This window comes from Lygodium microphyllum, chromosome 12, assembly GCF_053477565.2.
Source record: "Lygodium microphyllum isolate KBCC chromosome 12, Lygodium_microphyllum_v1.1.10, whole genome shotgun sequence".
NCBI classification, from domain to species: Eukaryota; Viridiplantae; Streptophyta; class Polypodiopsida; order Schizaeales; family Lygodiaceae; genus Lygodium; species Lygodium microphyllum.
In genome coordinates, this window is record NC_141146.1 from 132,210,936 (window position 1) to 132,236,689 (window position 25,754).

Consider the following 25,754-nt stretch of genomic DNA (forward strand, 5'->3'; position numbering starts at 1 on the left):
TTTAATTAACTTACGCAAACAAAGGTTAGTTACCTTAGGTCTTGCACATCTAGTACTTCGCGTGCCTTGATCTCCTCAATTGCCTCTCTCATGAAGTGCACAAGAAGCCCCAAGTTGGCGCCCTCCATGTCAATCATGCATAGAGCCTTATATAAGGCGATAATAGCAATGACTAGCACTTGTGCATCATCCCAAAATGCCTCTCTCAAGCAAATCCTTTCTCCTCCTCCATGCTTAAGAGTGGCTCCTCTTGTAGCCATGCCTTGAACTCCTCTGACTTGTAGCCATACCTTAAACTCCTCTAAGACCATGGCTTGCTGAATTTTGTTTTGCATGTCATATAGTCACTCTAAAAACAACCACATGGCGACAAACCAAATCTTAGAGGGCTTCTTTAACTCCAAATCACTGTAGGCATGGTAGATAGCCAAGACCTTTACCTTCTTGGTAATGAAATCTACTATGAGACAAGCGCCCCTGACAATCTTCCTCACCCATTCTAATGACCCTACGTCTTCCATGAGGAGATCAATTGCAATGGGTGGCACACGGGCTCCATACAATGGACGGGAACTTTGCTTCAAGCAAGCGGCCCATCCTTCAATAATTGAAAGCATTGTCAATGACCACTTGCACCATGTTGGCCACACCAACCTACATGGCACAAGTGAAAGAGGGGATAGATTTGAGTTATGATGGAATCATGGATCATAAAGATAGAGATTTATGAATCATGATAGAAAATGAAGAGGTAGAGGTTTATGAAGAGATAAAATGAACTATGATTTATGAATATTGAAACATGAAATGAGTAACAAATCATTGAATCATAAACCAAAAAAAGATTACCTCAATGATAGCTTGGCAAATATGTGAATACATGAATGCACCCGTAGTTCTTCATCCTCTTTGCCCCGCATCCACAGCCTGCAAGAAGAATGTGCCAAGAGGTGAAGAAACAAGGATGATGATGCCTCCTTTCTTGCAATCGCTCCATCCATTGGAAAGTATGGTGCAACCATACTTTGCCCATCTGGTACGCACGGCTCAAGAGATTTATTAATTCTCTCTCTCTCATTGAGCTTCTTAGTCCGCATATTGTTGTAGGTGACACCATACCACCCCTCGCATAGACCAACCACGGCAATGGCTTTGACCATTCTCTTCCACCTATCCACTCAAAGCAAGTGAAATGGGAGATAGCACTCAATGATAGTGCGAGCAATCTCTATCTCTGCATTCCTTTGCCTCTCTTTGAGAAAAGACAAAGGACCAGAAACACAACTTGTGGCTTCTTATAGTGAGGCTTGCCTACATGGCCTTTTGCTTCCAATAGTGGCAGTGGAGCCCAAGGCCATTGACGTACATGGGCTAGGAGAAGGTGTAGGTGTATGTTTAGAAAAAGGAGTTTCAAAATCATCCACTTCCATGTCAGGGGAAACCACCCCCTCTTGAGCTTTTGCCATGCTCAATGACACGTGGCCAATTTGATGGAAGAGAGAAAAGTACTTCATGATCTCATCCACTACGGATTGAGGGATAGAAGAACATGGGCTGCATTCACCACCCACCTTGGTAAAGTGGACAATGAGCCTCATCATGCTACCAGACATCATCTTACCACAAAACTTGCAAGTCCAACAATAGCAACTTGCATTGCCCGAGACCTTCACAAGATTAATGGTACAGAGACCAAAAGCTTCGTAAAGAGACTTCGGCATTGTGGATAGAAAGAGAGAGAGGAAGAGGAAGACGGATAAAATGAAGAGAGAGAGGGGGGTGGGGGGGGGTTTGGCGGGGGGTAGAAGAGATAGGGAGAGAAGAGGAAGAGGAGGTGAGGGAAAGGGAAAGGAAAAGGGAGAGCAAGAGGAAGAGTGATAGGGATAGGGACAGGAATAGGAGAGGGGGAGAAGCGGAAAAGAGAATGAGGGGAAGGAGAGGAAGAGAAGGTGAGGGAAAGGAAGAGCGAGAGGAAGAGGGATAGGGATAGGATAGGGATAGGAGAGAGGGAGAAGACTCAAAATGAGGAGAAGGTATTGGAGGACCTTCAAGCTTGAGCTCAAGAGGGAAACTTGGAAGATTAAAGGAGGCAACTGATTTTTGGGTGAAGAGTTGAGAAGGGGAGGTTGCCCTTTATAGTGGGCTGAGGTGAGGGAGAGGACAGGAGAAGTTACAACTTCAGCAAACGTTCAAGTGCAACATGCCAACGGCCACAAAAAACAAGCAGAAAATTGAATTGGTGTGCTTTCTGGGCTCTACAACGGTCAAATCCGCTAGGCAACATAGGAATGCACACATCACTGGACAGAACTGTACGGAACTTTTGTATGGTACACTACCATACAGAACATTCCGTGCACACACAAAATGCAACCTTGGCCATGGGAGTCTTACTTGTTGCCATAGTTGCCTCTGTACGACGTACGGATCTGTCCGTACCGTACGATTCGTACGGTGCCGTACGGTACGTATCCGTACAAATTCGTACGTGATTTTGCACCTATTTAGGCCACCTCGCCAAGGCGTCCTGCGTCCTGCATCACGCGTTTCCTATGCCCCGCTTTTACTCCGCCTGCCTGCATGGCACCCTTTGGGGGGTGGGAAGCCTTGGATACCTCATCCCACCCCCTTTTCCAGCCATACACTCCCCTCCCCAACCCTCTTTGGATTCCTTCTAGCTGGCAGCCCTCTCTTTAACCGTTGACTCCTCTTTGATTGTTTGAACTTTAACCCCAACCCTCTTTGGATTCCTTCTAGCTGGCAGCCCTCTCTTTAACCGTTGACTCCTCTTTGATTGTTTGAACTTTGATCCTTCTCTTATCTACAAAAGGTGCTCCTCTCCTCCATGCTTCCACACCAATTCAGCAAGCACTTACCATTCTCATCTTCCTCCCTTGGATCTTGATTCTTGAATGGACTTGTGATTTGTCATTCTCGAATCTCACCTCCCATCCCCTCTTTCCCGCACCCTATCGAAGCATTTGCCATTCTCAAATCTCATCTCCTATCCCCTCTATCCCACACCCTATCAAAGCATTTGCCATTCTCATCTCCCATCCCCTCTCTCTCACTCTTGCTCTTTCAACTTTACCCCAACCCTCGGGCCTCTCAAGTCTCCCACCCTTTCAAATTTCAAGACTCAACTTTCAAGTTTCAAGAGTCGAGACTCTCTCTCTCTCTCTCTCTCTCTCTCTCTCTCTCTCTCTCTCTCTCTCTCTGTGGCCTCTTTATCCTCATCGGCACCATGACTCGTGAGAAGCACAAGGCCTTCAATTTGCATGCGATTCATGTGGAGCAAGACACAAAAAAGTCCAACTCCCACCATTGGACATGCAAGTATTGCGGGAAGCGCTATACAAGTGGTGCAACTCGGCTTCTCCAACATCTTTCCAAGACGTAGAGGCAAGTTGCTCCATGCAAGGAGATCCCTCAAAACATTGTGGAGGAGATTCTCACCAAGATGAGAGGGGGATTATTACGTATTTTGTAGACTATCTTCTGTCAACGGCCCTCTGTTCGTAAATGAAAATGGCACGAGAGATCCCTTTCTTTCAGCACCCAACCTCGCCTAGAAGATTGTTGGCTCCTCTCCCTAATTCAATTGCCAGCCGTCTGCTTCAGGTGAGTCCTACTATTCTTAGACTCACTTACTCTTTAGGCTCCCTTTGACCCTGTTCGGGTGCCCAAGGCCCCCGGACGGTCATCCCTCGCGCCTGTCTCTCATAAGTTACATTTATTAATGTAACATATCCTTCCCCTTAAGAATCGGTTTCGTCCTCGAAAACGATACTTGGAAGGTCCAACTGTAAATTGGGAAACCTTTTCCTTAAAGTACTTACTCGCTCCCATGTTGAGATTTCTTCTAAACAACTTTCCATTTGACCAAATATTCTTGATAAATAGTATTCCTTGTTCGTCTGTTACAAACATTTAATATTCTTTCTGGTTCATGTGGATTAGATTGGTCATCTAATAGCTCCTCAATGTTATCATTTAAGATTAGATTATCCAAGTCACCCAGCTTCTTCCTTAGCTTACTTACATGAAAAATTGGATGTGTTTTACTACAAGTAGGTAGTTGGAGCTTGTAAGCCTGTTCTCCCACCCTTTTAAGTATTGTGAAAGGACCACAATACCTGGGTGACAGCTTTGGACATCGTCCCATTTTCATGGTTTTAGTTTGTTCAGGCACTTTAAGATAGACCAATTCCCCTTCTTCAAAGGAGATGTCTCTTTGATGAGGATCTGCATAAGCTCTAGCTCGATTTTGAGCTTTCTTAATATTTTCTTGGGCAAATTTTAACATATTATTCATATCCTTCAAAAAATCCTTGGCTGCCTGAACCTTTTCCTTATGCAATCCTACTACATGAGAAGCTCTGGGCTGAAACCCATACATTAGCATAAATGGACTATATCCAATGGAAGAGTGCTTGGCACTATTATATGCAAACTCTGCTATAGGTAGATACTTTTCCCGATTAGTTTGCCTTTTACTTACATATGCCCTAAGCATATCTTCAAGGATTTGGTTAACCCTTTCAGTTTGCCCATCAATTTGCGGGTGGTCCACCGTACTTATGCTAAGTTTAGTATCCAACTTCTTAAATACAGCACGCCAAAATTGACTATCAAATTTTCTATCTCGATCAGAAACTATATTTGCCGGAAGGCCATACAATCGGTATATGTTCTCTACAAACAATCTAGTCAATTCTAGTGTTTTAACATCAGTTGAAGTTGGAATAAACCTAGCCATTTTGGTTAACCTATCCACAATCACCCACACAAAGTTGTGCCCCCTCTGTATTCTGGGTAACGCAACAATAAAGTCCATGGAGATACTCTCCCATTTTCTCGAAGGAATCTCTAATGGGTGGAGAAGTCCTCCCATTTTCAATCTTTCAGCTTTATTAACCTGGCATTTATTACATTTGACCACATAGTCAAGGACGTCCTTATTCATTCCAAGCCAATAGAACTGGTTTTTAATAAGACTATAAGTCTTATTAACTCCTGGATGTCCCGCACTAGGGGTATCATGACACTCAAAGAGTATCTGGCGCCTTATTTCTTCATCTTTCGGGACACATACCCTACCCTTGTAGAGTAAATAACCATTATCAATGGTAAAATTCTTCCACTTGAATCCCAATTGAGCAACCCCTGATGCTCCATTTCCTTGTTGAACATCCTCAGATATTCCTTCCTTAGTGGAGGCCCTTCCATTTGGATCCCCATTTTCTATTGCTTCCCATATGTTGGAATATGCCGGATCAACCTGGCATTTCCCTTTTAAGGATTCAAGCAAATCGGAAGTGAACTGAGTAAAACTCAATTCATTTATGATGGGCATTCTGCTGAGTGCATCAGCCATTATATTATACTTTCCTTTTCTATACCTTATCTCATAGTCGAACTCTTGGAGGAGTTCGGTCCATCTAGCTTTATGCCCTTGTAGATCCGGTTGGTCATTAAGCCACTTAATGCTTTCATGATCCAACAAGATCAAAAGTTTGACACCGTACAGATAGTGCCTCCATTTCTTCATTGCATGTACTATTGCATATAGCTCCCTCTCATAAACAGAATAATTCCGTTTTGCACAGTCTAATTTCTTGCTTTCAAAAGCAACTAGTTGACCTTCTTGTAATAAGACCGCACCTATCGCCTTATCACTGGCATCGGCTTCAACCACAAATGGTTTATTGGGATCCACAATTAATAGTATTGGAGTTGTAGCAATAGCTACCTTAAGTTTTTGAAAACTTTCATTTTAGTCTGTTCCCCAATTAAAGCTCTTCCCTTTCCCTTTAAGTTGGTCTGTCATTGGAACAACTATTTTGGCATAACCTCGAATGAATCTACGATAAAATCCAGATAAACCTAGGAAGATCTACAGCTCTTCCAGATTTCTTGGAGATGGCCATTCAATAATTGCCCTTACTTTTTCTGGATCCATCTTGATTCCCTCTTTCGAGATAATATGCCCCAAATATTTGACCTCTTGTGCAAAGAATTCACATTTGGTTTTCTTCGCATAAAGGGAATGTGTTCTTAACAATTGGAATACTAATCGTAAGTGTTCCAAATGTTCTTCTCTTGATTTACTAAAGATCAAGATATCATCCAAGAAGACTACTACAAAGTGTCCTAGATAGGGCCGTAACACACTATTCATCACCTTCATAAAAGTAGCTGGTGCATTAGTGAGGCCAAAAGACATGACCAAAAAATCATAATGTCCATATCTGGTACGAAATGTTGTCTTAGGAACATCCTGTGCCTTAATTCTTACTTAGTGATAGCCTGATCTTAAGTCTATCTTTGTGAAGAATTTTGCCCCTTGTAATTGATCAAAAAGATCTTCCATTCTGGGCATAGGAAATTTATTCTTCACTGTTATCTTATTAAGTGCTCTATAATCAACATAAAGTCGCATAGAACCATCTTTTTTCTTTACCAATAAAATTGGCGAAGCCCAAGGTGAATGTTGGGTTGTATAAACCCTTTATTAAGATAATCTTTAATTTGCCTTTCAACTTCTTGGTGTTGTGTTTCACTTAGCTTATAAGGTGGTTTAGAAATAGGGTGTGCATCCCTATCTATGTCAATTGGATGATTTACATCACCCCTATCTGGTGGAAGGCCACTTAATAAATCAGAAGGAAACACATCTTTAAATTCATCTAGCAAACCACTTAATTCATTACTTACATTCAGCTCACAAACATAAGAAAATTGTTGCTTAATATTACAGAAAGTAAAAGTGTTCTGTACAGGAAGGGACCATAACATATATACCTCACAAGCTTCCTTTTTTATCAACTTCTGAACTTCAATGGAACACAACAAAGGGTTATCAGATACTTCATGTTCACCTTGAATCACAAAAGTCTTACCATCCCTTTCAAATTCCAGTGTATTATGATGATAACTACGCTTTAAGGATGGTTCCAATCCCCATAGCCACTCCCTCTCTAAAGCAATATCGGCTCTTTCCATATTCATAATTTGGAAATCAAGTTTATCTTTATATCCTTGGATCTCAATTTCCAAATTGGATACCATTGTATGCCATATTTTATTATACTGACCTTGCATCATACGAACAACATATTGATGCCCACTCTTTTGTTAGGGAAGTTTCAATTTTTTGACTAGTGCATAATTTATGAAATTGTAGGTGGCAGAGTCATCAATCATGACTCTAACCCTCTTTCCAACTATCAATCCATGCACTCTAACTAAATCATGTAGCCCAAAAGTAGGCTACCACATAGAAGTTGACATACAACACCTGTGTTGTACATCCTTGTGCAACACCTCTAAAGATTTATACTTTCCATGCCCCTTTAATTCCAGGGTCTGCACTACATGGATTTGTTTTTCTTTTCCCTTGCCCTTATCCTTATCCTTTCCTTTATCTTCCCCCTTTTTCCTTTGAGGGCAATTCCAAGCAGCATGGTTAGGGGATAGGCAATTGAAACACAGCCTTTCTTTTTTGGCCTTATCAAAGTCATCTTGACTTAACTTTAGCCTTACATATTGTTTCTTTTCAAAGGGTTGTTTCTTGCCCTTAAGAAATGGCATTTTCCTTTTAAATTTGCCTATAAATTTTGAGGTTTCAAATTCCTTAGTCTTGGACTCCGTATCAGTGAGACTAGTGAGTGTACCTGGACGCGTATTATCTTCATTGATTAATGCAAATTTAATTGCCTCTTCAAGCGTCTTAGGTGAACTCCTTTTCACTTCCTTTTTACAGGCCTTATCTAGTCTCCTTATGAATCCTCGTCTTTTGAAATTCATCTATTCCTTCCAATTTGAGGATTATCTCACGATACTCCTCCAGATATGTCAGCAGGGGTCTTCCCTTTTGTCTGACATAATCCCAATCTTCCCAATTTCTTTCCATTTCATTTTCAGGAAGGAATTCTTTAAAAAAGACCGATTCAAATTGAGCCCAAGTTTCAGGTATTTTATTTGCCTCCTTTAAAGTTCTCCACCATTTATATGCCTTTGACCCCAAGGTTAAACTGGCCTACAGCGCTTGGAGATGTGGTGGAGTATTCTTAAGTTTGTGCAAATCCTCCCATTTTTGGAGAAAATTAAAGATAGTGTCTTTATTTCTGTCTTTTTCCTCCCCGTGAAACTGAGGGGGTTTCATATCTTTTAACACTAGGTTATCCCTCAGCTTTTGGTGGGGTTTCCTAGGATCTCGCATAGTCACATCTAGATCTTTCGATGAAGATGGAATGTCCGAGATTTCTACCTTATTTTTATCCCTTTCTAGTAACAAGGCTAATTGAGATTTTATTTCTGTGAGTGCTTGAGTTAGCAACTCCATTTGAACCCCCTGTGCTTGCACACGAGCGGTTAGATCATCAAATTGTTCTTGTGTGGCAAAAAATTCTTCCCATTGTTCTTCTTGTATTTCCGTTTCATGGGGATCTACCATAGGGTCGCCCCCGGAACTAGAGCCTTTGATTACTTCCTCTCTCTCTTTCCCCTCCATCAATACACTAGAATTGGAAAGCAAATATAAGAAATTTGCGTACAAAGTTGGGGTACTTCCCTGATTACAAAAATAAAACAGAAGTCGATGATCTCTGTAAGGTAGAGATGGCACGAAGAGCAGAGCAGCCGGGAACATGGCCTGTTGGCAGGAGCGCTCGGTATGGGTGTAATAAATCACCCCTGTCAAGTCGCGTGGGAACACATGTTGTGACCAGAAATATTAAGGCCAGACTTAGTCCCACCGTGATCGCCAGCACGAACATTGACGATTAGCGTGGCCTGGTTTGCACCCGTCCGTCATGGTCGCTAACACAAGATATAACGATTAATGTAGCGCAACTACAGATCCCGTCACGGTCACCATCGCTAACACAAAGAACCACGACTGACGTGTCCCGGCTGCCATTCTCGAGAAAACGACTACTTGACGTGACCCAGCTCTGATACCAGTATTACATATCTGGTAGACTATCTTCTGACGACGGCCCTCTATTCATAAATGAAAATGGCACGAGAAATCCCTTTCTTTCACCACCCAACCTCGCCTAGAAGATTGCTGGCTCCTCTCCCTAATTCGATTGCCAGCCGTCCGCTTCAGGTGAGTCCTACTATTCTTAGACTCACTCTCTAGGCTCCCCTTGACCCCATTCGGGTGCCCAAGGCCCCCGGACGGTCATTCCTCACGCCTGTCTCCCATAAGTTACATTTACTAATGTAACAGGGATCTCAAGAGGAGGAGGAAGTAGCTTATCGACACCAACTTCTATGCCTACTAATGAGGAAGCATTCAATGTGGGCGTATCTTCAACCGATGTGGGAGAGGCCTCTACCATTGGTAGTGGGGGCTCCACATCCACATCTGACTCCAGTAAAAGACAAATAGTGGAGGCTCATGCGGTGCCAAAGAGACAATCCTCTCTCTCTCTCAAGCTCCCGGTCATGTGCGGGAATCGATTACCTTTCTTAGAGAAACACGACTTGCGGACGTTGAAATTGCACGCACGGTGATTAAGTACAATCATGCATTCAATGTCCTAAAGCAAGAGCAATGGAAAAAGATAGTAAAATCCATCGCCAATGTGGATCCATGTGAAGGATGAACCGGTGTTACATACAATGACACGAGGATGAAAAAGATTCATGAAGAGAAGGAGAGGATTGATAGAGCCCTTGATTCTATTCGGGCCACATGGATAAAATATAGTTGCTCCATTCTCACCGACAGATGGAGTGATCGTAAGTAACGTGGCATCATCAACATACTCGTCTCATGTCCACTCGACACTTACTTCTTGCGGGCCGTAAATACTGGCAAGAGGGGGAGAAAAACAATGGGAGCATTCATCTACCGCCACATTCGACAAGCTATCATTGAGGTATACATTGCAATTTGACTTTTAAATTTGTTTCACTTTCTTTCGTTATGATAATATCATGATTCATAATTGAAATTTGATTTATGCATAACTATCTATCTCCCTGTTCTAATAATTAATTTCTCTTTGGTATCTATGATTTATCTCGATTCTCTCTTTCCCCCCGGGCCGCAAGGCCCCCAACCCCCGAGCCCCATCTCTCTTCATTCTTGAATCTTGAAAGTTTAAAGTTGAAACTTGAAACTTGAAAGGCTCAAGTTTCAACTCTCTCTAGACTCTTTCTCTCTCTACTGGTTGTAGATGGGCCCCTCAAATGTGGTGCAAGTTGTTACCGACAAAGCATCGAATTGTCAACACATGGACCGTTTGCTTGAGTTCGAGTTCCCTGCGATTGTGTAGACTCCATGTGCAAGTCATTGTTTGGACTTGCTCATGGAAGATATTGGGAAGCTCAAGTGGGTGAAGAGGGTGGTCCACAAAGCTATGTCAATTTTCACATTCTTCACAGTAAAGGTAAAGGTGCTTGCGATGTATCGTGAGCATAGCACACTAGAGTTAAAGAAGCCTTCTTCAACTCGCTTTGCTTACATATGGTTATTGTTGGAGTACCTTTATGAGGTGCAGTCCGCCTTGCGCCAGACAATAGTATCCACTCTATGGAATGAGTGGAATGAGCATGAGACAGAGGAGGCCAAAGCCATGCAGCGCTTGTGCCTTAATGAGCAGTTTTGGCAAAAAGTCTGTGCCGTTGTTATTGTCATGATTTCCTTCTATAGGGTGTTACGTATGAGTAATTGCAAGGGGTCCACCATGGGCCTTCTCGTTCACTTCTTTAGAGCGGCATTGGTGGAGGCACGTGCTTGTACAGCGATCACAGAGACAGCATGCACATATTTTAGAGATAGCAGAGAGGAGATGGGCGTGGATGCATAAGCCCATCCATGGTTTTGTCAGGGGTACATCCGGCCTACAAGTCATCGGCCGTCATAGATGATAGAGAGTTCCGTTCGGGCCAGCTTGCTTATTTGACTCGTGCGGTCCCTGTGGATGACCACAATGCAATGCTGGAGGAGCTAGGATGCTACACAGATTAGAGAGAGCATGTGGCTTTTGCTTCTCCCACTTGTTGGAGAGAGTCACTTGTGAAGCCTTTATTTTGATGGCAAAACTTTGGATACGCACTGGAGACCCTTAGCCATGAGGATCCTTGCCCAAGATTGCTCTTCGGGTGCATATGAGAGAAACTGGAGTGCCTATTCTCTCATTCACACAAAGATACGCAATCGGCTTAGCACATGACAGTTAGAGCGGCTAATCTATCGCCGCACTAACTTATGCATGATGAGAGCTATGATGAGCATGGGTAGTCCGAAGCAGATAAAGTTTAAACACTTAACCAAAGCATTTAAATTTTTAAATTTGTTATTTTAACTTTTAAACTTTGAACTTTGAAGTTTATACTTTACAATTTAGACTTTAGCATTTACAATGATCAATCTTACCTACATCACTGTATTGTGTAGATGAATGTTGATACATTCAAGTTGACGGGCGACACTCTTTTGAGTATACATAAGGAGGTGGACGAGGAGAATATGATTTTTGCAGAGCTCTATAGAGAGCTTATAGCAGTAAATACTCGTGACACTTGCACTCAGCGTGCTCGTGGGCCAGGAGTTTGAGTAGATGGTAGCAGGGGCATGGTCATTCGACACCCTCCATCATCGAGGAGGGGTGGTTTAAGTGGCTTGCAGACGTATGTAAGGCGGGGCTCTAGTAGCTCACATCTTGTGCCTCATGATGACATCCCCCTTGCCTACGCAGCCACCACCTAGGGAGCCATCATTTGATAATGATGGTGACCTCATCAGTGCGGATGAGTATGAGTGTGTCTCACCATGATGCCGAGGAGTCATCTTCAAACTCTCTTGATGAGCACTCAAATGGTTCTAATGATGATGATGATGATGATGATAGTGATGCCTCATCATAGATTCATATGGCATAGGTCTCTCTTTTTTTTGTATCAGATATACTAGACCGTAGTTGTATCGCATGTTTTGTGCAGCCCATGCGACTGCGATGGTCACTCCATGTATTCATCTTATTCTGTGATGAAATGGCTATTTCCACTTTAAACATGTATTCTATGATCTATCATTTAATGATTTATGGTTTTTGTTATTTTAAAAATCATCTTATTTTTTTTCGTACTAATATCGTACCGTACCTTATAAAATCATAAGATACCATTTAGTACCGTATTTTATCGTATCGTACCCTATCATTCCTTTCATACCTGACAACTATGCTTGTTGCAGGAGCTGAAAAAAAGTTCAAAGGGCATTAACAGCAACAAAACAAGAAATGATAAAGGAGGAACACATCAAATAATTGCAAGAACAGCTACAAGTATGAAGAACAAATAACAAAAACAAAGGACCAGCCCATAATAGAGTCATTACAAGCAAAAATGGCCAACAAAACAAGAAATGATCAAGGAGAAACGCATCAAAGAATTGCAAGAACAACTACAAAGTATGAAGAGCAAATCACAAAAAGTAAAGGAGGTGCCCATAACAGAGTCTTTACAAGCAAAATTGACCAACCAGATACAAAAAGTGAATTCATCTAGATTCAAAATCTGTAACTTACGCTCCCGTAAATAGCTGGCACTCCTAAAATTGCGGTATACCCAAAAATATTGTCGTATCACTTGCAGGTCTAGAACGGAGATCGAAATGATCTCAGATGCTAAAAATGACAACAAAAAAGCTGTAAAGTGCTTATGTTCACTGTGTATAGTGCTCTTTCTACTTACCAGTACAATCAGAGATTGCAGCTCTGCCAACCTTAGGAACCTCCTTCAACTATAATCCAAGGCATATCGAACAAGGTGGAAGAGCTTCTTACCCATTGCTTTCCCAAAAAACAGGGCAACAGGGTAGTTACAGCCTAGAGGCAGAAATGCAACCTTTATCAAGTAAATTAGAGAATAAACTGAACACTTCTTTTTTGGTGAAACCGCTGTTCATTAATTCATAAAGCCATAAATGTATAGGGAGAGAAGCCATAAATGTACAAGGAGAATAGACTTCACTGTTAAGGCTATTCAAAAACTTTTTGAAACTGTGGTAAAACGGAAAACCTGAATACATACATTGTGAAGAACTTTGCATATTGGTACATTAGTGTATAGCATAAACCAAGATGCAAAGAGTGCATGCAAAATCCTGGGACAAATATCAATCAAGTGTGCAATAACGAAGATGGTGAAAGTTAAGCTGCAACGACATTTGTCAGCATAGTGAGACTACATGGAACAGAACCAATGACGACTTTTCAATCAAGTGAACTATAAATAATTTTGATAAAGCCACTCCAAAGAGTTCAAAACATAGGCACCAGAGCATCTCCCATTAAACAGAGATGCAATGATTTCAAGCAGAATCTTGGCATGAGAACTTAAGCTACTTGTGTTAGAATGCCCTTTTAAGGACAGAGAGACAACTCTGGATTTCCTTTTGACTGAACATGTTACCTGTCAAAAAAGCAGAGTGAAAATCGCTTGCAGCAATGTATATGACAACCTTATCTGAGAAGGCCTCCAACAAAGTTGGGACATCTCGACCAGAATCATCCCCAGTGCCAAGTTGTCCAAGATCTCCTCTGCCCCAGCCAAAAACTGCATTTATAAATATGTATAGCATAGAAGTCAAAACCTGAGTACAATTTTGCGTATCACAAGCAAACTTGACAACATATTATTCATCATGAGAAAAGTCGATATCCTAATCGGAAATTATTTGTCAAAACACAAAGTCTTATGAACACATCAAACAGTTTATAACATTACAATATAGAACAATTATGTTTTAGTTAAAAACTATTACTTCAAATGAATACTTAAGCGCATTAAACTTGCACCTAACTCAAGTTAAATAACATCTAAGATGATCTCAAAACTCAACCTGGAAGAAAACACCCCCAGGTCTGGGCTATTTACAGTAAGGGCACACCACATGTAATGGATAACATTGGGACAACTTGTTGAATTGCACAAAGACACCGCTAATCACTTATGTGGTTTCAAGTTCTGGGCAATTTGAAAGGTCACAAGGGAAAAAGAATCTTATTTATATATATATCAAGAATGTACATGGTGGATGTCTTCTTGTTTGCTCATATTAAACAATGATGTGCTCCTTGGCTATCAGCAACTTCAAGTTCTCATCTAATGGTTTTGAAGCAGTATTTGGATGGTTACTGCAGCTTTTGTAGCTTTGGAATTCAAGGGAGCCGCTTGCAACAATCAATATGATGATAACAAAGAAACATTGTTTGTATGACTCGGGCTTTCTAGAGGAGGAATCCCTTGTTTTGAAAGACTGTGCAGGTTGATATCCTTACAAAGAGAATTATGACAAAAGGATTGAAGGTCAAAAAGAATCAAAGAAACTTCTTGTCCATTACTGTGCTAGGAAGGGCCACACACATAATAACAAATTAATATGTACTAAATGAAGTCAAATTAGAAAATCTATCAGGTCAGCCAAACAGCAACCCTAGAAATCATTTGAATTACAAATCATGCTCCAAAATTAGGACATATCTTCTAAGATAGCCCTATTTAAAGGGTTACACGTTTTCTTTTCATGCCTCTTGATGATGACAGTAAGGTAGGGAAGTTAAACATCCACCATAAATAGAATCTGTGTATGTGTAAGCTTAGACTGATGAGGTATGCCAAGGGAATAGCTGCCATAAATGCCCACGCTAGTACACTGCCTCAATGTGAGATGCTGCAAATATGGTGGATCCAAGTCAAAAACTCCTTTGACGAGGTGAAAGGGAAATATGCTACAAAATGCAAGTTTTCATCCTTGGATGAGCACCTACAAATCCAGGATTTCCCCTCATCCAAAGCGTACTATTTTACATTAACAGTTTTCCCATTATCCAAAGCGTACTATTTTACATTAACACAATGCCAATACATGGGGAGATGCAAGGGGTTATGCAAAGTGTTATGCTCAAACAGTACACTATGCACAATGCAGTGGTACCACTTGAGCAATGCCCTTATAGGAGAATTGTTAACTTGCCCAAGCACCCTTTTACAAGTGAGAATCATCATGATGCAAACAAATGATGATAGAAATGTATGAATAAATCAATACAATATGGCCAAGATGTTGTAAGCACCAAGAGAAGAATACCTCCCCTCTCACCACCAAACGGTGGAAAGCAAACCCCCTCATACCCTATCTAGTGGAGGATCCCCCCATTGGTCCTAATATGGACTAAACTACTCTTGAAGGGCACAAGAGGAAGCACTCAGGTAGTTTGCACATCAATTGAGGTGTATTCAACAATGCAATGTAGAGAGAGAGAGTGGAGAGTTGAGAAATGGCTGTGTACCAGTGTGGTACACACAAAGAATAAAAGAATGTATTTATACTTTTAGTATGGTACATACACCCGCAAGGGTGTGTTCACATGTGTGGGCTAAGGAGGTGGTCCAGAAGCCATCTAACCAACAGCCTGCAAATCTATACTAAGTAGTGCAAGTATCCTACTAGCATGGACAAGCTGCAAGTGTGGAGGATGATGTGAAGATATGCTAGGGTGTATTGAGAAAATACAAAATACATGAACTGCGACTAAACACAATAACTCATGCAATAATACAAAAAAGCAAAACACAAAAACACAAACACAAACAAAGAAGAAAAAGAACTCTCTAAAGTGAATAAATCAATGCTGTAAATGATGGAAAGAGTGTACAAGATGCTCTAGAGAGTGTGAGGTCCACCGGAGGTGGATCCCAAGTGTTGTAACCACGAATCGCAGAAAACACAACAGTTTGGAGGCTAGATCTAGCTCAACACAGCAGAGCGTACCACCGACAAATGCTGGAAACAATCACTCAAGGGTGAGAACAGTCAAATGACAATTGACAGAGGGTGTGCTGATGCAAGGCAGCCTTATCAGCTGCAAGACACAGAACGAGACAAGTGTCGGATGAAGGCAGTAGGCTGAGGCAGCAAATGCAAACTATAGGACACGTTTTGGATGAAGGCGACAACTGATAGATGACCTCAGCAGCAACTGTAGAAGAAACAGCAGCAATCTGAAGTGAAATACGGGCTGGATGGGCTGCCAAGTTATATGCGCCAGCTGAGGATCACCACAGCAAAAGCTGGAGAAGACAGACGGCTGGAATCTGTAGTGAAAATTGATGACTTGCAAAGACAAGGATGGGTTGAATGGTGGGCAGCATATCTATTTATAGATGAGTGGATCCTCTCAGCAGCAACTGTAAAAGAAACAGCAGCAATCTGAAGTGAAACACAGGCAGGATGGGCTGCCAAGTTGATGTGCGCCAGCTGAGGATCACCACAGCAAAAGCTGAAGAAGACAGATGGCTGAAATCTGTAGTGAAAATTGATGACTTGCAAAGACAAGGATGGGTTGAATGGTGGGCAGCTTGTCTATTTATAGATGAGTGGATCTTCTCAAATTAGAGTTTGGCTTATGGGACACATAAACTCTCTAGTAATGTGTTTCTTTTTTAATGAAAGTTTTGGTAATTATGACCCGCAAAAACGGAGATGGGTTGAATAGTGAACAGCCTATCTATTTATAGATAAGTGGATCCTCCCAAATTAGAGTTTGGCTTATGGGACACATAAACTCTCTAGGAATGCATTTCTTTTTTTATGAAAGTTTTGTTAATTACATATTTCGGAGCTGTTTAAAAGAATTTAGCAATTTTGTAATTAGTTTTTAGCTCAACACCTCCTCTCAAGTCCAAAACTGCAACCAAAAAGTGACTAAAAAGAAAAGCTCAAGCCCATTTTTTACCTAAATCCGTTCCACCCCAAAGCAACCAAGGCATCTGACAAAGGTCATGTCAACTGCCTAATGGCCTACCATGACCTAAAAGGCAAATGGAACCACATCAATTTTTTTTCTTTTTTTGGAAAATGGTTTTTGAAAAAATTCATGTCCTATCAAGTAACCCAAGGGAAGAATGAAAAGAGATGGTTAGATCAATCGCATCACAAAACCAACAAGCGATCCCAACCACCCGTGGATGTTGGTGATTAAGAAAAAGGGGTAAAGAAGTTTGTGTTAAAGATTGTCATCCCTTGTATAGGCAATGATATGCATTTGCAAGCAGTTTTGTGCATCCACGTGGCAGATTTTTGTGCAGTCGCAGTAGGCAAGACACATGGCAATCTCTTCGTACAGCAAGTGACGTCAACAAGCACAACAGGTAGCAATTATCGCAGGTGCCACATGGCACAACAAGAGCAGTCAGCCAGGTTTTGTGCAATCGGTTGCATTTCTTTTGGGCTATTTATTCCGCCCAACCTCCACACACTTTCATATATTTCTAATCATAGGTTTCCAAACTGTTGCACATACTTCATTATACAACATTCTTCATTGCAGATTTTCTATGTTCCACTATCTCTCTCTCTCTCCTCTCCCTATTCACTCTCAGTCTTGGTCATCAGCTTTTGCATTGCTTCGCTCTAACATGGTATCAGAGCATTGAAGGACTGACTAAGGGTGGACTACCCAAAGAGGAGATTTCAATGCGACACAAGGCTATATTTTAGCGTCCAAGGGCGAGTAGGAGGGATGCGCATCAAAACAAGGCTGAAGCAAGCAACGTGCAAGAAAGGAGCAAAGTTGTTGAAGCTGTTGTTGATTTTTGCTGTTTGAGTGTCACAACTCTATAGAAACAGAATTTGTATCCTTTTTCATTAAAATGTCTATATAATGATTTATTAAATTATTTCCTTTGCACTAATTAGATATAAAGAAAAGTGCATTGGAGCTGGCCACTGATGAGTGGTCACAGGTTATGGTGGACCCACGCGGTGGGTTAGAGAAAAGATAGTTCACACTTCCACCTATATGGCCCGATTGGGCGCCTGTGACTAGAACTCACGCATATCAGGGTTAGACTCGCACACAGAAAGGATTGATGCCTTGAAGTATGGGCTAGATCCACCAGAACAGACAGTTACAATCAACAAGATGGCATGATCATGAAATGCTTGTATAATGTGCATGTGTGGGCTGAAAGCTTGAAATGCACATTTCTTTGCATAGGAAAGTCACATGAAGATTCGGATAGCATTTTTGCGATGTACACGGAAAAAGCTTTCATATGACACCCATATTGGGGGGGTCCCTAAATTTTAGGAGATCCCTAAATTTTAGGAGGTCTCTAAATTTTAGGAGCCTCGAATTAGCTTAAAAATGCTAGTCCTAAAAAATAGGGATGTCATTCTAAAAATAGTAAGTTCTGTACTCAAACTGTCCTTACTAAATTTGGTTGTTTCTATTCTTGACAGTATTCAACCCAAAAAGGAAGGCCATAGAGAAGAGAGAAGTGTCAAGACACTTGTCACACAAGTTTCCAAGTGTCCCACCACTTGTCACATCTCATGACATGTGGCTGGACACTTGTCTTGTGCTACTCCACTTTCCCCTTTTGTACTAGTTCTCCCCTCTCCTATAAATAAGAGCTCGTTTTTCTTCATTCAACATCATTTTTCTTTGCTGTAAACTCATGTACAGCACCCACAGATAGCCAGAAACTAGCCCCATCCTGTCAGAGTGCAGTGGTGCGGAAGCATAGGACTGAGAGAGAGAGAATGCAGAGAGAGAAGAGAGAGAAAGAGACAGTGGAAGATGAAGATCTGTTGTATAAAGTGTGCTGAATACAAAGATATGCAGATATATACACGGCCGCAGTGCGCTGGACTGCGTGTCTCCACCTCGACGATGCAACCTGCTGTTCACCTCGAAGTCCGCTGCAGTCTGCACTGTCTCCTGTCTGAAATCTGCGAACAGAGACGGAATCTGCGCGTGTCACCGGTCTGTAATCTGCAAGCAGAGAAGTGTGGGAGACTGCTAGAGATGTCGGCTATTTATAGCCAAAATCTGGACAAAACAGGGCGCCAGAAAATAGCCTGTCGACTGCATTAAATGCAGCCGACTGACTGCACTGGTCGGACTGCCACGTGGCAGTCCGACTGTGCAGTCCGACTGCACACCTATCTGACTGCACTCTGCCACCGTACCTGCCCTGCTGCCCCTGATCAGGCTGTGATCTCTAACACCCCCTCTCAGAGCCTGGGCAGGGCAGAAGCCTGAGGGATCTGGAATGTCTCCGAAGTAGAGCCTGGGGAAGTGCCTTCGTAAACAAATCCGCAAGATTATCCTCCGTCTTGCAGTACTCCACAGTGATGGTCTCATCCAGAAGCTTCTCTCGGATGAAGTGGTACTGGATCTCTATGTGCTTCGTCTGGGCATGAAAAATAGGGTTCCGTGCCAAGGCAATGCAACTCTCATTGTCACATTGCAGCAAAGTAGGACGAGTCTGGGGGCATCCAAGCTCCTCCAATAATCTCCGAAGCCACACAACCTCACATGTGGTGGAAGACGCGGCCCGATACTCCGCCTCAGTAGACGAAAGGGCTACCATGGGCTGCTTCTTGCTACTCCATGAAATAACACCTGCATCCAAGGTAAAACAGTAACCTGTAGTAGACCGCCTGCGGTCCACATCACCGGCCCAATCCGAGTCGCTCCAACCTGCAAGTACAAGATCTGAACCATCTGTCCCTGCGGGGTAATGAATCCCTAAATCAGATGTCCCCCTAAAATACCGAAGTATCCTCTGAGCAGCTTGCCAATGCACCGTCTTAGGTTCACTCATGAACCCTGCCAAGAGCCCAACAGCAAAACATAGATCAACCCTAGTGTTGAGAAGCCAAATCAAGGACCCAATCAACTGACGATAGCGGGAAGCATCCGCCAAAGGAGAAGCTGAATGGAAAGTGGCCTTCCAATTTGGATCTATAGGAGTAGAAAGGGCCCGACAATCCTCCATCTCAAAAGACACCAAGAGCTCCTGTACATATCTCTGTTGAGAGATGAAGATCCCCCGCTGAGACTGATAAATCTCATGGCCCAAAAAGAAATGGAGTAGACCCAAGTCCGTCATCTCCAACGTCCGATGTAAAGCTGACTTCGTCTCTTGGACTTGTGAGAGTGCGCAACGGAAGAAGAACACGAACACGGAGGAGAGGAGAGAGAAAGCACAGAATGAAGGAAGAAAATCTGCACTGACTGAAATGAATGCTGAATACACTGAAATGGACTGATCAGTCCCTGCACGCAGCCCAGAGCGTCAGTGAGGGCACCAGAACAGGCTGATGATGATGGCAGCACCGAAGACGGAGGAAGATGACGGAGTCGGAGTGTGCACCTGCCAAAGAAGGAGGGAAGTTGATAATACAACTGACTGCCGAGTGGGAAATGGCTATAAATAGCCAAAAAACCCACAAACTGGCCGACCTGAAATTTGAGGCCATAAATATGTCCGACCAGCATTTAATGCTGATCTGGCCAGCATTTAATGCTGGTAAAAATGCCAGGAATGCTCAGAAAAATCCCAGAGAGGGTGGACAATGTCCGGCAGGTGAGGCAGGCTGAAGAATGCACAAACTGCCCCGGGAAATGCACATCTGAGTGCTCTAGAATGAGCTACCTCCTCCATCAAAACAAGTGATAGACAAGTCAGAGCTCCTAAAGTCCTCGTCTCACTCAGACTGAGGCTCACAGGCAGGAGATGACAAGGCATGACAAACATGACTGCTAACAGGACCTGCTGTGCATCATCACCTGTGACAATCAAATCATCAACATATAAGACAAAAAGCACACAACCATCCTCGGAAGTGTGAACATAAAGCTGCGGATCGGCCTTGGAACGCCGATATCCCAACTGAGACTGGAGGAACGAATCAATCTTCTCGTTCCATGCACGCGGAGCCTGCTTGAGGCCATACAAGGCCTTCTTCAACCTGTAGACTTTCCCATCTGAAGATCCAAAGCCAGGAGGCTGCTCAACATAGATCTCCTCCTTCAAATCACCATTGAGGAAGGCCGATTTCACATCCAACTGGTAAACAGGCCATCTCCTATGGCCAGCCAAAGCAAGAACAGCTCTAATGGTCGCTATACGAGCTGTGGGGGCAAAAGTGTCATGACAGTCAATCCCTGGCGCTGTGCAAAACCTTTAGCAACAAGGCGAGCCTTGTGCTTATCCAAAGAACCGTCGCTAAGGTATTTGGTCTTGAAGACCCACTTGACGCCAATCACCTTCTTATTCGGGGGGCGGGGCACAAGTGACCAAGTGCCATTCCTCTCAATAGCCTCCAACTCGGCTTCCATAGCTTTCTTCCATGGTGCAGACTGTAAAGCCTCCTTCACGGAGGTGGGCTCTCGATCCTGCATAACACGGGTCATCAAACAATAGTTAGAGCAAACAAGCTCCGTAGAATGTGCTTGGTGCCGTTGTGACCGCCGCAGACCATCTTGCGGTCCCCACTCCTCAGGAACCCCCTCGATCCCTGAATCACGGAGTGTGTCACGGGCCCAGCGAGGAGGAGGCCGAACCTCCCCTCGTCTCTCTCCATCAGCAGAAGACTCTGGAATATCCACCGGTGGTAACTCCTCTGAGGTGACCGGTGGAACAGTAGACTCTGTGTCAGAAACAGAATCATAATCAAAAGGCACGGGCTCCAATGGTACTATAGAAGGAGCCCAACTCTCCCCTGGATCTCCAAGAACGGGATGCTCCTCACCCGTTGAGATAGCCGGAACCTCCACAAACCGCACATCGCGGCTAGTATACACATCCCGCTTGACGGGATCATACAATCGGTAGCCTTGGGACTAGGAGCTGTAGCCAACAAATACCTGTCTTCGGGAAGCTGCTTCAAATTTATCACGATGAGCTTTGGGAATGTGAACATAGGCATCACACCCAAAGACCCTGAAGTAAGAAACATCTGGCTTCGTCCCAAAATAAGCCTCAAACGGGGTCATCCCTTCCACGGCCGAAGTAGGGGATCGATTAAGGATGTGGACGGCAGTAGCCACAGCCTCGGCCCACAGAACCTGAGGGGTCTGTCGGTGCTCCATCATGGTGCACGCCATCTCGATCACACTGCGGTTCTTCCGTTCAAGAATGCCATTTTCTTGAGGAGTGTTGGTATTGGCAAACTCCTGGTGCATTCCTTTATCTGCACAAAACCGAGCAAACTCATTAGAAACAAATTCACCGCCCTTGTCGGATCGTAAGGTCTTCAACTTCCAGCCTGATCGGTTCTCCTCAAAGAGAAGCCAATCCTTGAAGTGTGAGAAAGCTTCTGACTTTAATGCCAAAAAGTAGGCCCATGTCATCCTGCTGTAGTCATCCACAATCAGCATGAAGTACGAGCTCCCACGCAAGGACTCATTCCTCATAGGGCCACATAGATCCGTAGATACAAGCTCCATCGGTGAAGTAGACCGCCGCGAAGCTGTGTGGGGAATGGCATCCCTATGCTGCTTCCCCCGAATGCAGGAGACACATGGCTGCTGGCTCACCACTATATCCGGCAACCCTCGAACAAGCTGTCCACGTGACACCCTCCGAAGATAATCATAGTTCAGGTGACCAAACCGAGCATGCCATAACTCGGACTGTGACTGAGAGGTAAGAAGAAGAGTAGAGAGGACGGTGGAAGACTTCAGTTTATAAATGCCGTTCTCCTCATATCCGGATGAAAAAACCTTCCTCGATCCATGATCGAGGACTCGCACCGTAGTACTGTCAAACTCCACCAAAAGGCCAAGGGAGCAAATCTTATGAACTGACAGGAGATGGTACCCTAAGCCTGGTACATGCAAAACCTCTGAGGTATGGGTACCACCTCGTCCATCTGGAATAAGCTGCATCTTACCCCGACCTGCAATAGGTACTGAAGAGTTGTCTCCAATGAGAATCTGCCCACGCGGGGGTCGCAACTGGGCAACACCGTCTGATGAAGGAGTCATGTGCCGTGAGGCACCACTATCAACGGTCCACTCTCGAGCCTGGGGAGCCGTCATCGCAGCATCAGAAGCATTCGGTGAAGCGTCCTCAATGACAGCTAGATGAAGAAATGCAGCTGATGAGGGTGCAGCCACCGCTCCAGAATCCTTGGTATCCTTCTTGTTGGTGTCCTTCTTGTCTTTGTCAGGGCAATCCTTCTTCCAATGGCCAGTCTTTCCACAAATATGGCATGTGGAGTCTTTGTCCTTGTCCTTCTCCTGGTCCTTCTTGGACTTGTTATCCCCCTTCTTCTTCTTTTGGTCCTTCCCCTTCTTCTGAGAGGCTTGACCTGTCAGCGCCTCCGACTTGGAAGCATTCTGTCCCTTTAACTGTTCCTCTTGGTCCAAGACCATAGGAACAAACTCTTCCCACCGAAGAGTAGACTCTCGCCCCGAAGCAATAAGGGCAGAGTAAAATGTACCGAATCGTAGCGGCAATTGGGACAAAAGTGTAATCGCCATGTCTTCGGAGGAAATCGGCTTCCCCGCATTCTGAACCTGCATCTGAAGCTGCCTTAGCTTGTTAATGTGCTCCCGCAGCGAAGAAGACTTGTTTACGGACAAGGTCCGCATCTGTACCTCCAAAGAAACCCACTTCATAAGGGTCATCTGATTGTACATCTGATCAAGCTCCAGCCATATCTCCCGAGCCACCGTCAAGTACTCGATGTGAGCGATCACGGCTGTAGTACATGATAAAAAGAGAAAGGAACGAATCCTGGCATTCAGTTTGTCCCAATGAGACTGAGCCTTGGCCAACTCCGAAAGAGCATCGGAAGAGAGTTTGGACTCATCTCTTACCGAGGGCCGGTCAATCTCCTCCTGTACCACCTCCGCCAAATCATAGGACTCAAGGATGGCCAACATCATGACACGCCAAATGCGGTAGTTGTCACCGTGGAGCTTCTAATCTGCAGGAAGAGCCGGTAAGACAGGCACCTTCCAGTCCATAATCGACTGGAACTCCAAGTCAATCTCTGTAGACATCTTCACCTGTAATGCCTTCACAAACGCAAAAGCAGCCCCCTCTGACTGGGAAAACTCAGCCTGCTAAGGCTCTTCCGCATCCTGAACCTTCTTCACCCGCCGGAGGCGATGAAAAAGCAAAACCTGCACTTGTAGGCTGAAAACTCAAACTTCCTCCGCGTCAAACAGCAGTAAACAGCAGCAAATCCACCACCTGGACTCCTTTCTTCCGCGCCCACACTCGCTTCAGCCTTGTTCCAAGGCGCAGCCCTCCTGTCTGCCCTTAAAAGCAAAAAACGCAAATTTGTGTCGCGATGGAAACTCCTCTTCAGGTTGATTCTGCGCTCAGTCAGCCCTCTAACACTGCTCTGATACCATGTCAGAGTGTAGCGGTGCGGAAGCGTAGGACTGAGAGAGAGAGAACGCAGAGAAAGAAGAGAGAGAAAGAGACAGTGGAAGATGAAGATCTGCTCTATAAAGTGTGCTGAATACAAAGATATGCAGATATATACACGGGCGCAATGCGCTGGACTGCGTGTCTCCACCTCGACGATGCAACCTGCTGTTCACCTCGAAGTCTGTTGCAGTCTGCACTGTCTACTGTCTGAAATCTGCGAAAAGAGACGAAATCTGCGCGTGTCACCGGTCTGTAATCTGCGAGCAGAGAAGTGTGGGAGACTGCTGGAGATATCGGCTATTTATAGCCAAAATCTGGACAAAACAGGGCGCCAGAAAATAGCCTGTCGACTGCATTAAATGCAGCCGACTGACTGCACTGGTCGGACTGCCACGTGGCAGTCCGACTGCACTCCGCCACCGTACCTGCCCTGCTGCCCCCGATTAGGCTGTGATCTCTAACACATCCATCCCCATCATCATCCCCCACTTCTCCATTATCAAATTCCTCCATATTCCCTCTTCTATCACTGCTGTTTTACAGGACAGTAAGCCTGTAAATTCATTACAGCACCTCCTTCTCGAGCTCTTTCTTCCATTTTAGCAACAAGAAGCAAGCCCTATCCATGTACTGCTGATCAACGATGGAGAAAGGCTGATTTCCCCTTTTTCTTCTCTCATACTGTAAAGAAATCAGTTCTTATCATTGCATAATAGATAATGCATGTGTGTTTGTACATCTTTGCATGATCTTGTGAGAGTGAGAATTACTTCTTCTCACTCTCAGGTTGATTGTAACTGAGCTCTTTCCTAAGGGACTTGGGTTGAGCAGAAATACATTCCTTCGGGGGGGGTTGCCCATCTTCAACCCTCAATCTTGTCTCCATTACTTTTACATTTTCATGGCTGTAATTTTGTGAGTAATTTTCATTTTCAGCTTTAAGTGTTCATTCTCTTTTATATTAAATCTCGAAAACAAGAGAATATCATAATTGTTAAGCATACTACGTTGTTCGGGGCGTTTACAGTGGTATCAAAGCTTTGGCTCGGTCCTCACCCCCAACACTGGTAGTGCTTACAATTATAAGTTTGTTTGTTTTCAGCCCTTGCATTGAGTGCTTGAGTTTTTTTTTTTTCTTAAGAGTCTCAATGGATCAGTAAAGTGCTATCCTTCAAGCCATTCAAAGTCTTAGAGAGGAGAATCAGCAAATTCGTGAGCAACTTCTCAAACTAGAAAAAGTTGAGAATCCCAAAGAATTCAAGGAAAGAAGCCCATCTACTTCAAGGAGACAAAGCCATACCAATGAAAAGAGCCGATCAAGAAGTCCAACTACTTCTAAGAGGCAGTCCCATTCTACTTCAAGACAAAGAAAGAGATCACGTCGAAGCTCATCCTCTTCTTCAAAGTCATATGGCGCCTATTCTGATGGATCCTCTTCTAGTAACGAAGAGTCACACCCTTCTCATGGAAGACCTCATCATCGTCAAAGGCGTCGACATTCTTCACCCTCGTCTCCATCTTCATCCCCATCAAGCACTTCATCATCT

At 43.7% G+C, this 25,754-nt stretch overlaps 1 protein-coding gene across 5 annotated transcripts in view; it reads right to left on the reverse strand.

Moving 5' to 3' along the window:
* The window catches only part of LOC148028288 (uncharacterized), a 341,703-nt gene that overhangs the window by 304,946 nt on the left and 11,003 nt on the right, over positions 1-25,754 (reverse strand). For 4 of the 5 annotated variants that reach the window (XM_087690090.1, XM_087690091.1, XM_087690088.1 and 1 more), the window contains exon 2: positions 13,435-13,578. In XM_087690090.1, the coding sequence (XP_087546216.1) occupies positions 13,435-13,578 (144 nt within the window). Of the gene's footprint in view, positions 1-13,434; positions 13,579-25,754 lie in introns of those variants that run through there. The other variant, XM_087690092.1, reaches the window with a different exon arrangement.